Source organism: Cyprinus carpio, chromosome A8 (assembly GCF_018340385.1).
Source record: "Cyprinus carpio isolate SPL01 chromosome A8, ASM1834038v1, whole genome shotgun sequence".
NCBI lineage: Eukaryota > Metazoa > Chordata > Actinopteri > Cypriniformes > Cyprinidae > Cyprinus > Cyprinus carpio.
In genome coordinates this window covers 19,765,266-19,781,544 of record NC_056579.1, presented here as the reverse complement: position 1 = coordinate 19,781,544, position 16,279 = coordinate 19,765,266, and the positions used below count along the sequence as shown (strand labels likewise).

The 16,279-nt window shown below is 35.6% G+C and overlaps 1 protein-coding gene across 1 annotated transcript; it reads right to left on the bottom strand.

Annotated features, from left to right (window-relative positions):
• Window positions 1–46: 46 nt before the first annotated feature.
• On the bottom strand, window positions 47–13,376 carry LOC109107832 (A disintegrin and metalloproteinase with thrombospondin motifs 13-like; the record flags this gene model as incomplete). Its single annotated transcript, XM_042761439.1, is given in 27 exon segments — window positions 47–937; window positions 1,657–1,832; window positions 2,082–2,258; window positions 2,348–2,494; window positions 3,311–3,602; window positions 3,734–3,938; window positions 4,226–4,355; window positions 4,441–4,540; window positions 5,031–5,226; window positions 5,502–5,681; window positions 6,013–6,029; window positions 6,032–6,144; window positions 6,308–6,461; window positions 6,560–6,741; window positions 7,578–7,658; window positions 7,736–7,856; window positions 8,096–8,244; window positions 8,323–8,435; window positions 9,542–9,619; window positions 9,836–9,987; window positions 10,173–10,277; window positions 10,836–10,998; window positions 11,642–11,776; window positions 11,887–12,055; window positions 12,776–12,902; window positions 12,988–13,071; window positions 13,230–13,376. Coding segments are annotated over 27 exon segments (3,867 nt in total), but the record flags the coding sequence as incomplete, so codon positions are not given.
• Window positions 13,377–16,279: the final 2,903 nt, after the last annotated feature.

The following is a 16,279-nucleotide window of genomic DNA, read 5'->3' as shown; positions in this document are numbered from 1 at the left end:
TATAATGTTTATTTTATATTTATGTTTGTATTGATTAACTGTTTTGACTGGTTTGTATTGTTGCATTGTGGGATGCGAAACTAGAGGAAAACCATTTCCCTACATTGCATGACATTAAATGTGTGTGACAAATAAAGAATCCTTACTAACTCAAAAATGACAAAAAACTACTGAAGGTGGCAAAAAACATATATGCCCACATTAATGAGCGCTTATGTGAGGGCATTACAACATACCTGCAACTCTACTTTAAACCCATTTTTATTGCTCATAACTATTGGGAAGAAAAAGTGCAGACACTGCAAGAGGATGAATGTTTCCAGAGCACATGTGCATGTGTTTGCACATGCTTTCTACACTTTAAAAGGCTGTCCGTTCGACTGTGCACATACACTAATGCACATGTAAAAACAAAGTATACTTTTAAAAGTTCCACGGTAGTTTCACAAATGGTGAGTAGGACTGCTATGCTCAATTTAGAGCCATATGGACTTTTTCTGAATCACTAAAATATAAAAAAATTATAATTGTTATTTATTTTGTGCTGATTAGCAGTAAACTTGACGCGTTATATATACAAAAGCACTTATATAAACAGTAAATTGTCTGTTTTTAGTTTTTAAATGATATTAAAAACTGACATGATTATATCTTTGATATAAAGTTAATAAATCCTATCATCTGTTCTGAATCAGTTGTGCTAAATTATATTGAGGATGATTTTTAAATGCCCCAAGGCTCTTTATGGACCAGAAGCTCTCTACTACACTGGTTGTTTTTCAGAAGGGTTAATGTATGAATACTCGGCCCTGAACATGCCCTTGATTTGCTGGTACTTCCCATGGAATTCCACTTCAGCCCTGCTTCCTGAGGAGCTCCACAGGAAGAGCCGAGTCCCTCTGAAGATGGTCGTCTTTAAGGCATCCACATCCCGGATCTGGGTAAGTGAAGAAAACATCAGAGAGTTGCAGCATAAACATGTTTATGTTTAACCCATGGGGCATCATTTACATCCACAATGTGTACCAAATTTAGTGCTTGCACAACTACTTATTTTTATTGGATGCCAGCTCAATGTCTATCTGATGTGAACGACTCCCAAAGCAGTCCGTCATCAGTGTTCGTTTAATTTTGTAAACGCAAACCTCTTGAGTTTCATTTAGTTCAAACCCTTATAGAGTCTACATACATCTCTTCCTTTATCAGACAAATGATTATGCTTATACACTACCATACAAAGGTTTTGGGTCTTTTTTTTTAATTTTCAAAGAGCTCTCCGATTCTCACCAAGGCTGCTGTTGTTTGATCAAAAAACAGTAATATTGTGAAATATTATTACAATTTAATATAACTGTTTTCTATATATTTTAAAATGTAAAAGTGTCTTCAGTGTCACACGAACCCTCAGAAATCACTTTAATAAGATACAAATAATTTCTTACTAAAAACAGATGTTGCTTAATATTTTTGGGGAAAATTATGCTTTTTTTAAGGATCAGAAAAATCAAAAGACCAGTTTATTTTAAATAGAAATAACATATTTACACTTTGGATCAATTTAATGCATCCTTGCTGAAAAAAAAAATCCTTTAATTTACCGTCCTCAAACTTCTGAATGATAGTGTTTATATAAAGGATTGATGAACAGTGACTTACCAGTATGTAAGTGGAGTTTGTATCGGTGTTGTTGAGCACAGAAAGCGCTCTGATCTGAATCCTGAAAGCAGGTGGAGCATCGATGAACACGCGACAGCTCTGAGTGTTAGAGGTGGCTGCGCTCTTGATCGGATTCTCAATGAGCCCAGACGGAGAGAACAGCTGAACGTCACACCCTTGGAGGAAGATACATGCTGTGTTACATCCTTTCAGATTATTTCACTTTGCAAAATTCTTTGATCATTTAATAATACTTGCTTTCCAAAAAAATTTTTTTTAAAATTTACTACCCTCAAACTTTTGAACATTACAGGTGAGTAAATGACAGAATTTTCAATAAATTACATTTGATAAATATATGTACATATTTCATCAAGTATGCATTAAAAATAATTAAGTTTAATTGCGTGTTTGTAATAACACACCTCCATGGTGGCTTTTTTTGTTCTTTATGCTCTGATAAAATAGCAGCACTCCATTGCCAGGGGTCAGGCGGCTCTGACGCACCAGTAGCACATTTGATCGTGATTTCAGTGTTTTACTGGTCATCCTCTCACAGAGACGCATCAGGATGAGTCTGTCGTACAGGGCGATATTCTCCTCTGAAGATTACAGACAAACATACACACACTTCACCAAACTAGTACTGCATCAGATTCCTGTCTGTAAGAAATGAAAGCTCTGTACTTACTCTGCCGGCAGTTTAGAGTGCTGGATATGATTTTGATCTGAATAACCTCATCAAGAGGTCAGCCAATAGCAAATATACACCTCGCCTGAGTGATGTTGCGCAGATCAATAGTTCCTAAGTCTTGAAGCAGGAGTTGCCAACAGAAACCTGAAACCAGAGTAGATGACTTATTCATCATAGTTTTTTTCCATTTATCCCTCCATTCATCCGTCTATTCATGAAACAATCCAAAAACAATTTATTGATAGAAATTATAAATAATATAAATTATATTAACTGTTATAATGTCTGGGGAGCCAAACAGGAAGTAATTATATATAATATGAATATTAAGTTGTAATTCTGTATATATACACATCTAAATCTGAATATATAGTTTACATCATAAATATGTAAATGCAAAACATGAAAATATAGTTATAAACCCTGATAAAATATTGATATTTTGTGAACATAATGGTATTTAGAGTTCTAACTATATATTCAGATTTGCATGTATATTGAGAGACTAAATGTATATATTCAGAGTTTTAACCTGGGTTAATATAGTTAACTAAGACGAAACCATAAAAAATAAAAATAAATGTGTTATTTGAAATAAAATAACTGGGAAAAAAAAACACTAAAAAAAAAAGCACATCTACTAAAATTTAAAATAAATATTTAAAATTATATATTTGGATTTATAAATATATTTTTACATTTCATATAATTATTTTCAGTTGGCCGTTTCATAATAATAATAATAATATAGGCCTATTTATGCCCATTTACAACATAAACTTATACTATTAATAACATAATAAATCTATTATTATGTTGACATTCTTTAACATTTAATACCAATATTCCAGATTTAAGGATTTTCAAGATAAAACGCTACAAAATTGTAGAATATGCCCCCTTGCGATCCTGAAAAAGTTATCAGTCTTATATGGAGCTAGCAGACACTTGCCTCCTAACTGGTCTGTGGTGGTTCTGTTGTTGAGCTCATGGTACTTTTCATCATGTCTGGAGCTGGTGCTGGTGTGGTTCTCCATGTCCCCTCTCCTCTCCGGGGCTCTGACTGCATGTGAGTGCTGCTGGGCTCTGGTGTGGAGGTCTGAGCTGAGGAACAGTCAGGGCTATAGCAGGCCTGGATGGTGATGGGTTTTGGCAAGTTTAAGCAAAGAAAGGGACTGACAGGAAGAGGGCTGGATGGGCCCATGCAGGACACGGTCCGAGACTGGATCCCATCGCCACATGACACTGAGCACTACATTAGAGAACAGAGAGACAGTGAGGAATGGAGAAGCACTGACTTTATGTACACAAGAATATTCTGTAATATCCAAAGCTGCGTTGTTAGCATGTGTAGTCTGGATCATGGATGTGTTGACACATTACCTCACTCCATTCATGCACGTCCCAGTGGAAAGAACAGACTTGTGTGAAGCATGGTGCAGTGACGGGAGGCTTGTTTCCTGGGTCACACCGGTCCTCCTCCACAACCCTCTCTATTCCTCCTTCATACTGAACACATCACACACTCCTCACAGCTACACCCATCCCGCACGACACCGAACACTCACCCTGCTCTCCCGCCTGCCACCTACACAATCATTACATCAGTAAATAAAAACTCACACAAATAAAAAATACAATAAATATAAATAGATATTTTCAGCATTCCAAGCAGCCTAGTAAAATGTATGCAACATTATGACTTATTCTGAATGACCGCTTTAGCAGCAGGCTAGTAGCCACCTGAAGGTAAAGAAGACACTCCCATGCTCTCCTCACGTGTAAATGTATTTGCTTTTGTAAACCACCTCCACAAGTATGTAGCTGAGAAACCGAAAGTAAAATGAGTTTAAAACCGCAATGTTTAAGGTGTACGTAGCAGGACATACTGATAGGCTACAGGGCTGGGCGTACATCTCTGGTTTACTGGTACGATCACAAAGGAACTCTGGGACTTCTAGACGTGATTGGTGATCCACACAGGAGAACCAAACCTGCTGAGATCCTGCGTAAGCATGTGAAATTATGCACACAGAGTCACAAATGAGATTTGGCCATAATTTCAGCATGTGCATTCCGCTCTCACTTACCATTCCCACAGGTCTTTGAGCACTGGCCAATCACAGGACTCCAAACATAAACTGGAGCCATTCTGGAGTGGGGCATTACACGGGTGTCTGCACGGATCAGCTGGGTATTGAGAAGACATTTTGGAACAGATCACAAATAGACCTAATGTTCTGTTGCATCACCATTAAAGAGTAATTAGCTTAATAAGTAAAGTGGATTTACTTATTGAGTTAACATAGTTATCATGTGCATTGTAATGTTCAAAGCGGATGTCATAATACATTAGTAGTCCAGGACAATTTTAAAACGAGTGGCTCATTCATACCATTGCGTCTTAGTGACATGCAACACTTGATGCTTTGGCTTCTTTTGAAATACTTTTTGTTTGCAGAGATAATATACCTACTTATTGGCCATTTTTAAACCTAAATTACTTTATATTGACTTATTAATTTATGATATTGACAATATTAACTGTTATATTGAATATCTGTTTTAAATCTTGAGATTGTGCTGATATTCAGTACAGCAGCACTCTTACTTGTGTGATATTGCTTAATTATTATCTGATGTCAATAATGTATGCTGAATTAATTTTGTAGCACAGTACCTCTCTTTGGGAATCCCAGCCGACAGGACAAACGTCCACCACACAGGGAACGTGTTCTGGCGGTTTGGGTTCAGAGCACAGGTTTTGGTCAACCTCAGAGTCAGATCCATGATGGGAGCAGACACACGACACTGTTCTCTGAGCCTCCCCGGGTCCACACACAGCCGAACACTCGCCAGGCTCGGACACCTGCCATCTACAACACACACACACACACACGTGCATGAATATACACACACACGACTGCAAGAATGAACAGCAATCATTTGAATGTTAAGGTGAACATTAAATCTAAATTTACCTGTTGCCAATGTTATTTTAAACATTTTAACACACTAAAAACAATTTATTAATCTCATACATAAAAAAAAATCAATCCATTAAAAAAATTTAATCCTTACAATTCAGCTAACTCGGAAATTCAATCAAACTTGGTAATTCATTTAATTCTCACACACTTTTGCGCATTACCTGGCAGGGCAGATTTGGGGGTTGCAGGTCTCAGTGGTTTGAGGTTTCGAGTCAAGCGTACAGTCTGAGTCAGGCAGCTCCGCTTTCACCGTACCCTGCTTCTGAACACATGTGACAGAGCGCACTCCCTCTCCCACGCCACAGGGGGCGCTGCAGGGCCCAAACTCACCGACATCCCAACTACAACACATGCACAAAATAAACAAAGAATCTGTCAAAATCACACCTTCAGTCCTTGCAGGTGTCATAATATTATTTATAATGAAACGTTGACCGTTGGCAATAACGCAACAATAATAAGTATTCTTTTAAAATATAAAAGGGTCTCATTGACTTGGCCAAATGAAGTCAGCATCAAGTGGGTCAGGTAGAACAGGGCCAGAGTGGTTTCCTATTTGTCTGTACTCAAGAAAAAGCTATTAATCCAATTTTTGCCCGTTTATGAATTTTTCTGATATGTTTGAAAGGCTCCTCTGAGGCAAAACTATGAATCTGAAACACTGAAAGGCACCTGGGTGGGCAGTCGGGCTGGAAGCAGGGCTGCAGCTGATCTGGTGTTTGAGGGGTGAACTACTACAGAGCTCATCTTCCAGACACTTGAGTGAGAGACCATCCACACAGTGCTGACTGATTTTCTGGATGCCTACAACAGAAAGAGAGAGCAACCAGAGAGCAACCAAATTCATGGGCAAGATAATATTAAGCAATTGGATTGTATTTTAATTTATTACAAAACAGTATGAAGTTAACAAAACTTCTTCCTTGTAGCGTGTTTTATGTGCAGAATGTCACTGCTGGTGTGTTACCTGTGCTGCAGGTCACGGAGAAGGCAGATATGACAGTGGACCATCTGCCTTCAGCAGCTCTCTCCAGTGAAACAGCTTCAGAAGAGTAGTACTGGTATGAGATGTTTGGGGTGGTAAGGTCTCCATACTCTTGCCCGTATTTTCGAAACACCAAAAAAATGAGCAGTTTTTGTTACAAACAACGATTTTTGAACATTACCATATAAAGTCACAAATAACAAAGGGCCAGTAACAAAGAAGGGTACGGCACACCTGTATGTGGATTTTGTCTGTGATTGTTCCAGAGATGGTGAGCTCTTCATTTTGAGGCAGATGGTCCAGTGTAAGGAACAGGTTATAGATTATGGGGCTCTTCTCCAGAGGTGAGGGGTATGTGATGCTCAGGCCTGGGCTTCCATCTCCAGACACCACATATTTATCATTTAACAACACCGCTGCAGGAAAAAAGAGGGACATTTCTTTCATATCATTTTTGAACAGTATTGATTATTTCTTAGGACATATACTCAGATACAATATGAATGTCTGTCAAATTTAAAAAAAAAAAAATGCTGCAAAAAAAGCCAATCCTTCCAGACTGATGCATTTAAATTGGCCAGATTTTTAATAAATGAAAAAAAAGAGACATGGTTTACATCCCTAAATAGTACACATTCAAAAGCTTGGGGCCAGTAAGATTTCTGATAGAAATTAATACTTTTTTCCAGCAAGGATGCATCAAATTGATCAAAAGTGACAGTAAAGACCTCTATAAAATTAGAACATATTACTATTTCAAATAAATTATGTTCTTCTGAACTTTCTATTCTTCAGAGGGTCTTAAAAAATCAAAGTTTCCACATTGAAATGATTTCTGAAGGATCATGTGACACTAATGATGCTGAAAACTATCACAGAACTAATTTACATTTTAAAATATATTAAAATAGAAAACAGTTATTTTAGATTGAAATAATATTTGACCATATTTCAGTTTTACTGTATATTTTATCAAATAAATGAAGAGCAGAAGTGATTATTCCAAATTTTGGATATGAAGTCTCTAACTATCAATAGCCTAATGCTTGTAAACAATAGTTCAACAATAGTTTTTATTCTAAACTTTTTAATACTGAATTCTTCCACTGATTTCATTCTCTAAGATACACAACCAAAACCCTCTTTTCCCATCATACAACATGCTTTCAAAACTAAACGGTGTGTAAAAAACTGAATTTACTTCTTCTAACAGGACTGACAACTGCATTCCGCTGAACGTAGCTATACTCACCAAGGTGTGTAAAAACCGGCTTTGTGTTAATCACATGAACCTGAGAGGCGTTCAGAGGAAGACTGAGGAATGTGACATACTCTGGAGAAGACATCAGACAGAAAGAGGTTACTGTTCATATTTGAGAGCAAATGAATGGACAAATGACCTCTACTTACCTCCAGCTTCTCCACTTGAATAGGTGTTTGAGATGAACTGACAGGTGAAACCATTGCCCCCACACACCCCACACACATCCTCCACCTTCCCAGAATGCATTACTCCATCACAGCCAAACAGCTAACCCACAAAGTAAACAGTATGGAGAAATTTACTTGTTAAATATTCATACTGCGTCCAATTTTACTCAAAGGGTGGGCAAAAACATAACAGTACTATTAATACTGATACTATTATTGATGACGATGATGGTTAATAATGGTGAATAACAGACCTCCAAATGTCACAACTCACAAATCAAAAAAAGCTGTGTACTAAATATGAAGGAAACTTATTTTACATTTTGTGTGTGGCTTTACCTGGCACTTTCCTCCCAGACAGGCAGAAATGGAACCACGTGGTGCAGTATGAGCAGCTTCACACCACATCTCATCGATGAACTGAGACCCACGACTCACCATGAAGTCCTGCTCTCATGAGCGACACATCAGTTTACACTGAGCATCACCTGGACGGGAGAGAGAGATGTGAAGAACAGAGAAAACAACAGAAGACAAACTGAAGAGGAAGATGATTATGGGTGCACCTGAGCTGTAGCCGACAGCAGGGATCCAGGTGTAGACTGAGCTGGAGTCTGGAGACACTGACAGAGGCTGCTGGTCTGTGGCTGAGCACTGCTGAGACATGAACTCCAGTCGACTCACAGGACTGGAACAAACAATAAGACACACATGTCACTGTAAACCATCAATTATTTTACAGGAAGCAATGTAAAGTTACGTTTTCAAGCTTACTTGCATTTAAACAGTAGTAAGTAAGGACGGAAAACAAACTAGGTATTTAAAAATAGATTAAATATTTGTTTACTGCATTTTATGTTTACCACATCCGAAAACTGCAAACCTGTGAATTTGTTGTTAAATTATTGAAATAGTTACTTCAGGACGTACTTTAAGCACATATTTTAAGACTGGGATTCAGTCATTAAAAAAAGCTCTAGATTAATGTTAATTTATAACAAACATACCATTGCTTATTGTAAATTCATGTTTGTTTATATATAATATATTGACTAATATTACTTTATACAGCTTGAATAGCTGAAAATGTATAAGTACATGCGAAAAATTAACATACACTTCCCTTTAAAAGTCTAGGCTCTGTAAGATTTTTAAAATGTTTTTGAAAGAAGTCTCTTATGCTGAACGAGGCTGCAATTATTTGATTAAAATACAGAAAAACGGTGAAATTATAACAATTTAAAATTACTGCTTTTTATTTGAATAGATTTTTATTTTTATTTGAACAAGATCATTTTTTTCAGGATTCTTTGATGAATAGAAAGTTAAAAACAACATAATTTATGTAATATATTTTTAATTAAATCCTTTACTTAAAAATAACTTAAGAAATATTTTGTAATAAAGTAAAAGGCTTTAATATCAGTTTTAATCAATTTAATGCATACTTGCAAGATAAAAGTATTAATTTCTTTCAAAAATCATACTGACCCAAACGTTTGAATTATAATGCAATTCTAGATTAATAAATTATATAAAATACTGTTCATTGCTTGTTCATGATACCTATTGCTTTAACTAATGTTGTAATTTTAAACTCAATTGTAAAGTGTTGAAAATTTAATGAAAAATAAGGTAAAATAATATGGTCTACTCTAGACTAAAAGAATAAATGCTATTTAGCAAAAAAAAAAAAAAAATTATATATATATACAGCCTCATGGCATAAATGGTGCAACCCTAAATTTGACTAACATGACCTACAGAGGCCCAGAGTAAACATGCTTGGCGCCTATTACCTCCTGATTACAAAGTTCAGCTTCTGTGTCCTGTCCTTTACACACGGTACCACCAAAGGCTGGCCTGAAACAGAAACATCACTACGAATACATATATCTGCATTGCATCTAGTTTACAATCACTAGTTTCTCAGCAGAAACTGATGCTGGATACTAGTACAAACACAAAAAGTACAAATACCATATTTCGCTCTTTGTACTGCCTTGGTACATTGAGAAGTGTTCTTTTTCTATATGCTCCTATGTTCTAACAGCAGTTGTCATATTGCCACTCTGGCACCTGGGGTTGTTGCACTGTCTCCTGCGGTAAGTGATTCCTCCTCCACATGTTCTTGAGCAGACAGAGAATTCAGACCATGAAGACCATGAGCCGTGAACCATCATGGAGGAACCCAAAGTAGAAGGAGACACACACCGGCCCTTTAAACACCACTGCATCGAACAACATCCAAAGAGAATGGAATTAAATCTGTATGTAATACATTTTAAAACATAATGCTAAATTTCCTTTTTAGAATCTCAAACATGTTCCATAAAATATACTGTATGTAGATGCATACAAGTATTCTTTCTTAAGGATTCAGTGTCAATAAATGTTGGTCATAGCAGTCTGTCACCTGACTGGGCCCACACTCTGTCCCGTCCAAAAGTGGAACAAGAAAATAGGTGCATGAGCTGCGGTCACGAGGGTTGATATGGCAGGACAAAACACGACAGGTTGCCTTGATGACAACAGAGAGAAAATATCAAACCTTGATAGAAAGTCTGAGTCAGATATTTATTGACTAAATGAAAATTACAATCAAAATAACCTTGATAGACCTATAGTAAATAACTTAAACTCTTTTGTGACTTTTTGTTCATGTGTTTTATGTTCTATCAATATGCTATTTGCATACACTACTCCTAAGAAATTACTAAATTACTATTAACTACACACATTGAAATATTTGAGGTTGATAGAAGTCTCTTACGCTCAACAAGGCTGCATTTATGTTATTTATTCCTCATAATAAAAACAAATTATGTCCCTGGATATGAAATAACAAATGCTTCTGGGTATGTTTAAAATGTAATTTATTCCTGTGATGTCAAATACCATCTGCCTCTGACTAAGTGGCAAATCATGCTCCTGGGTTTGATTTAACCAAAGCTTTTTGGGGTTTTAAAAAATGGCAGTTTTTCAGTATGTTGCGCCCAAACTTTCTATATTGATAAGAAAGATGTCAACATAAAACAGAGTACTATGCTGGTCAAGTGATTTCAGGTCTTTAAAGCACTAGCTTACTCAACATATCATCATTAGTGAAAGAGCAAGCAGTAGCCGAGCTGCCAAACGCTATACGGCACTGATCATCCACTCCATAGAAGAGACCAGGCCTCCTGTCCTGCACTGAACCGCCCAGCACCAGCACATCCTTCACACACTCTGCCTTCCCAGCACTACACAGACAATCAACACATCATCATGATGAAGAATACTGCACATCTTCAATGATTTGAAGTCTCTAATGTTCACCAAGGCTGCCTTTATTTTTTCAAAAATACAGTAATATTGTGAAATATTTTTGTGTAATATTTTTGTGTTTAAAATTTCTATTTTATAATTTCATTTATTCCTGTGATCAAAGTAGTTGTTATGCTTCATATTTTTGTTTTGCTTTTCAGGATTTCTTTGACGAATAGAAAGTTATTATTTTAAAGAGATTTTTTGTAACAATGCAAGTCGCTTTTAATACATCCTTGTTGATTTTATTTTTTCTTATTGACCACAAACGTTTGTTTAAGTCAAATAGATTCATATTAAATACAATAAATAAACATGGTGTAAATAAATAACTAAAATGGAGCCAAAAAGAATTGGTGCTCTTGACATTTAAAAAAAATAAAATAAAAATTTGCAATTTGTGACAGATGTAAAAAAATTAACTGCTGTTATATTTTTTTTTTTTAATTATATATATATATATATATATATATTTTTTTTTTTTTTTTTTTTTTTTTTTTTTTTTTTTCAAAATAACAGTGTTTTTATTAGTGGTGTCAGACCTTTGGCGGCTGATGTATAAGTGTGTTATACAGACACCTGAAGAAGTTGGGGAGCTGAGCTCTGCTGCACTGGGACCATGTGAGATCAACACTGTTATAACCTCCATCAGATGCCATCATAAACCCACTGGAGCTGCATGTGTTGTCTATTCCATCATGATTTATGCCAAAACTGGAAAAAAAAAATAATGCATAAACAATTACAGCAATGTGTTCAGTTTCACCTCACATTTCAGCATGGTAGTATGACTCTAAGTTTTATAATGTTGTCAAGCTGCTCACCTGTGGCCAATCTCATGAGAGATGGTGATGGCAAGATTAAAGCCTGTATCCTCTGTAATCACACAGTTCCATTGAGAGCAACAGACTCCGCCCAGCTGTGTCACACCTCTCACAAGCTTATTCCCATTGGGTAACACCAAATCAAACTTAATGTGGTCAAAGAGATGCACTAAAATGCAATTATGCAGAACGTAAATTCTGGTACGTCAAACAATTTAGCAAGATATCTAACAGCTTGCTCCAAAAATGATTTGCACTTCATATAATATAATATAATATAATATAATATAATATAATATAATATAATATAATATAATATAATATAATATAATATAATATAATATAATATAATATAATTACTATTAATTAATAGGGTTTACTTTGGTACCCCATTACCATTTTCTATAAATTAATTAATTATAATATTTAAATTAAATTAAATTGCAATAATTAAAATCTTAACAATATTAACAAATATAATTTAATATAATATAATATAATATAATATAATATAATATAATATAATATAATATAATATAAGTTTTTTATATTTAATAGTGCTATGAAACAATTTAAAATAATAAATGATTAATGGTACATTTTCTGTAATTAATCACAATTAATTATATAATGTAAAATATTTAATGAATAAAAATATGTTATCGTAAATATATTTTCACACTGAATCTCCAAATTAATACCAACTACACTAATACCAACACTGATGCCTCTGTTAAATTACATTTTATTACTACTAATTTTATTTTATACCATACACACAGAGAGTTCCATAAATTAACAAAAAGCCTACAAAGTCAATTTGATGATTACACAATAAAGAGGAATGACTGTATTTTAATTAAGAGTGCTCTCTATGGTTTTAGTCGACACCTGGTAATGTATAACAGCAGATCTGCATGTAAAGGGTCAGTGTCAGCATCAGGGTTGACCTTCTGACCCCACTCGCACACACTTTTTAGAGAAGAAGTGATGTTTTCGGAGATCTGGATGTCTGGCTGTGGATTAAAACAAGCTTTATTGTCCTTGTAGAATAATATAATGGCTGTTGTGTACATCATTAGGTCAAACAGCCATTATTACCTTTGGCTCTGTGAGAATGACCATACGGACAAGATGAACTCTTATATTGGCACCGAGAGTAACATCTCTAAGAAGCTCAGAGGCCTGCAAGAGTATAAAAGATATTTAAACAACACAAAGTAACTTGGGTAGGCACTAATCCTATTCCATATATTGTACATGTCAAATGTATTTTACTTGAGAATGCATTTAAATCCAATTTCTTGTCTGTAACTGAACAAGTAGATTAAACACACACATACGATGTTGAGGTTGGTTAGGATGTATCTCTCAGTGTCTTGCCTATGAACATCATAGACATCTGGACCCACCACCACTGCTAGCTCCAGATGTGTGACCTCTGACCCCAGAGGTGTCCTCCATAACCTGAACTGACCTAAGGCAGACGCAGATCACACAGTTGACACTTAATATAATTATCGTTAGTTTTGCAGTTATTGTTTGTGGTGTGACTGGGCATTAGATATTTCAAAAATGTTGTATTACACTTTAGAAAGCTCTAAGTTTGATCAAAGCAGCACTTTGTATAATCTATTTACTGAACTCGATACTGAACTGATTCGGCTGTAGGCACAATTGCAGCTATACTGATGTTAAGACGAACAGCTTTATTAAAAGCATAATATTTCTTCTATTTTAACAGTTCAATTAATAAAAAGTCACTTTCAGTATCGCTGGTTATGTTGTCTGTTTTAGCTCCACTAGCACTGCAGAAACGTTGCGTGTTTCTGAGCAACAAACATAAACAAACAGAATTATTCATATAAAATCTCATAAAAAAATAATCCAATTACATAAACAGAAAATCACAAAATACTTAATATACAGAAACAAGTACAAATTTCATTCACACTACACACAATACAACCATAAAAGCACACATCCTCTCAAAAATGAATACCTACTTATTCAGAACTAAACATTTGACTCAACTATTCAAAGTACCCAAAAATACCTACTCAGGCAGTATGTGATTTTGGACACAGCTTGGTTTTGTTCCTGAATGAATCAATGTTTTGAACTAATCATTTGATTGAATGATTCAAAGGACTCACTTATCAGTCAAATGTCGCCATCTACTGGCATAACAATGTAAAATGCAGAAAGTGCTCTTATTTTACAGCTGGTCATTTTAAACTTAACACTGCATTTGGTGCTCCTACTGTGAACGTTGAAACATCCATCAATGATTCTGTTACTTTCAACTGTGACGCTGAAACATTGACTTGACTTGACATAAACATCACGTTTTGGACTTCAGGCAAGCACTTTGAATAGATGGATATAGATGTTCTGTTGTGGACTTCAGGCAAGTTATAGGTTTATGGTCAGTGATACTGTATGATACTGTATATAATGTTCACTCATTCTTAGGCTGTTTAAAACGTGTCCTCACTGGTAATGTGTGGATTAATAGCAGGTGAGGTACACCAGAAGGTAAATCCATAGTAAGCTCCTTCAGATGGTCTATGTGTTTTTGAAGCACCGGCCGAATATTCAGCCTCCTCTCCCCTGACTGAATCAGACCTTGCTGAGGACAAATACAGACTATGATTAGAAATTTGTCTCAATATAGTACTGTACATGGACAAACACAAAGCACAGTAAAAAGCATCTTCTTACTAATTTGCCATGGCAGATGGGGAGAAGAGTTCTCGTATGCGCTGGTCTCAGTAACTTCAGCTGCTCACAGCACATATCCTCCCTTTTCTTCACCACACTCACTGTTGAGTTGATCACCATCTCCAGACTCATAGGACAGGACACAGGTTGTTCATCTCTGTGTTGGCCCAGCTCAAAGGTCTCTTCTTCGCTGTGAAACGAGCACCTCCATAGCCCTCTGAAAGACTTGAACAATTCACCCACACCAGCTCAAAGTGAGGCACTGAAGAGAACAAACTACTAATGTCAGGGTGTTAACATGTTTAGTTTAGACAAATTGACTTTTTCAAGTCTTTTAAAACCTGTAATTTGTATTTTTAAACTTATGGCCTATATCTGTGAACCCTTTGACTCCTCATTCGTGACTAGTATTTCTCAATATCCGTGAATCAGACTCACCTGATTTAATGGAAATAGTACCAAAATAATAAAATAAATCTTGAGGTTTCAGTGACTCTAAAAAATCCTGGGAAGAAAAAACAAAGACTTTATTTAAAATTAGATTTGATTAATTAATACAAAGGTTACATTGCACATAAATACTGTAAATTTAATAAATTGCAATATATAAACACTTCTGTTCATCTTAATTTATAGTTAGTTATTTTTAGGAACCAAGTGAAAAACTTTGTACATTTAGATATAAAAGTTTCCAAAATCTGTAAACATTCTAAAACAGGTCATAGATGTGCCTTTTTCCAAACTTAAACACACTTACATTCTGCAAAGTGCAATGTGAAATCAGTAGAGCTGTTGTTTTTAACAGGCTTGGAACCAGAAAGAGCCAGATCAGAGCTCCCATGTTTGACCACATCTTGAAGCACAGGCCTAATCAAATGAGGCTGAACACGCCAAGAGAGCAATCAGCCTGCTTTACCACTGCAATTTCAACTTCTGTTTGAAGTTGGTTGAAAGTATACTGTGAATAGACCAATGTCTCACACTCTGCCTGTTTATAAAGATCAACATAAAAGGTTATTGATCAGCAGTTATTGGCCCCACTGAAACACTGAGTTGATGAATGACAGACAATGTTGACACACTATGATCTGTGTAGAAGGTACTGTAACAAGCTGTGCTGTGGTTCTTTTATTGATTTCATGGAAAACTGAAAGAGAATTCTCATGTAATTCCAAATCACAGTACAGGAACATGATGTTAAACTAAGTGGGACACAACATTAAAGAAAGACTACAGGAATAACCAACAGTCAATTTATGAGATTACTCAATTAATTTATATTTGGAAGCTCTGTTTAGACTTTCTGAGACCATGATTTTCCATTTTTGTCAACCACATCATTAAAAAAAAAAACTACACAAAACAAAACTAAAACAAAACAAAATCATACACGACACCTCCAATTTAAGAGTTAGAGAGTTTTGTTGATGCATAGTTAAAGGGATACTCCACCCCAAAATGAAAATTTTGTCATTAATCACTTACCCCCATGTCGTTCCAAACCCATAAAAGCTCAGTTCATCTTTGGAACACAATTTAAGATATTTTGGATGAAAACCTGGAGGCTTGAGACTGTCCCATAGACTGCCAAATAAATAACAGTGTTAAGGTTCATAAAAGGTATGAAAGTTGTCGTCAGAATACTCCATCTGCCATCAGACGTGCAATC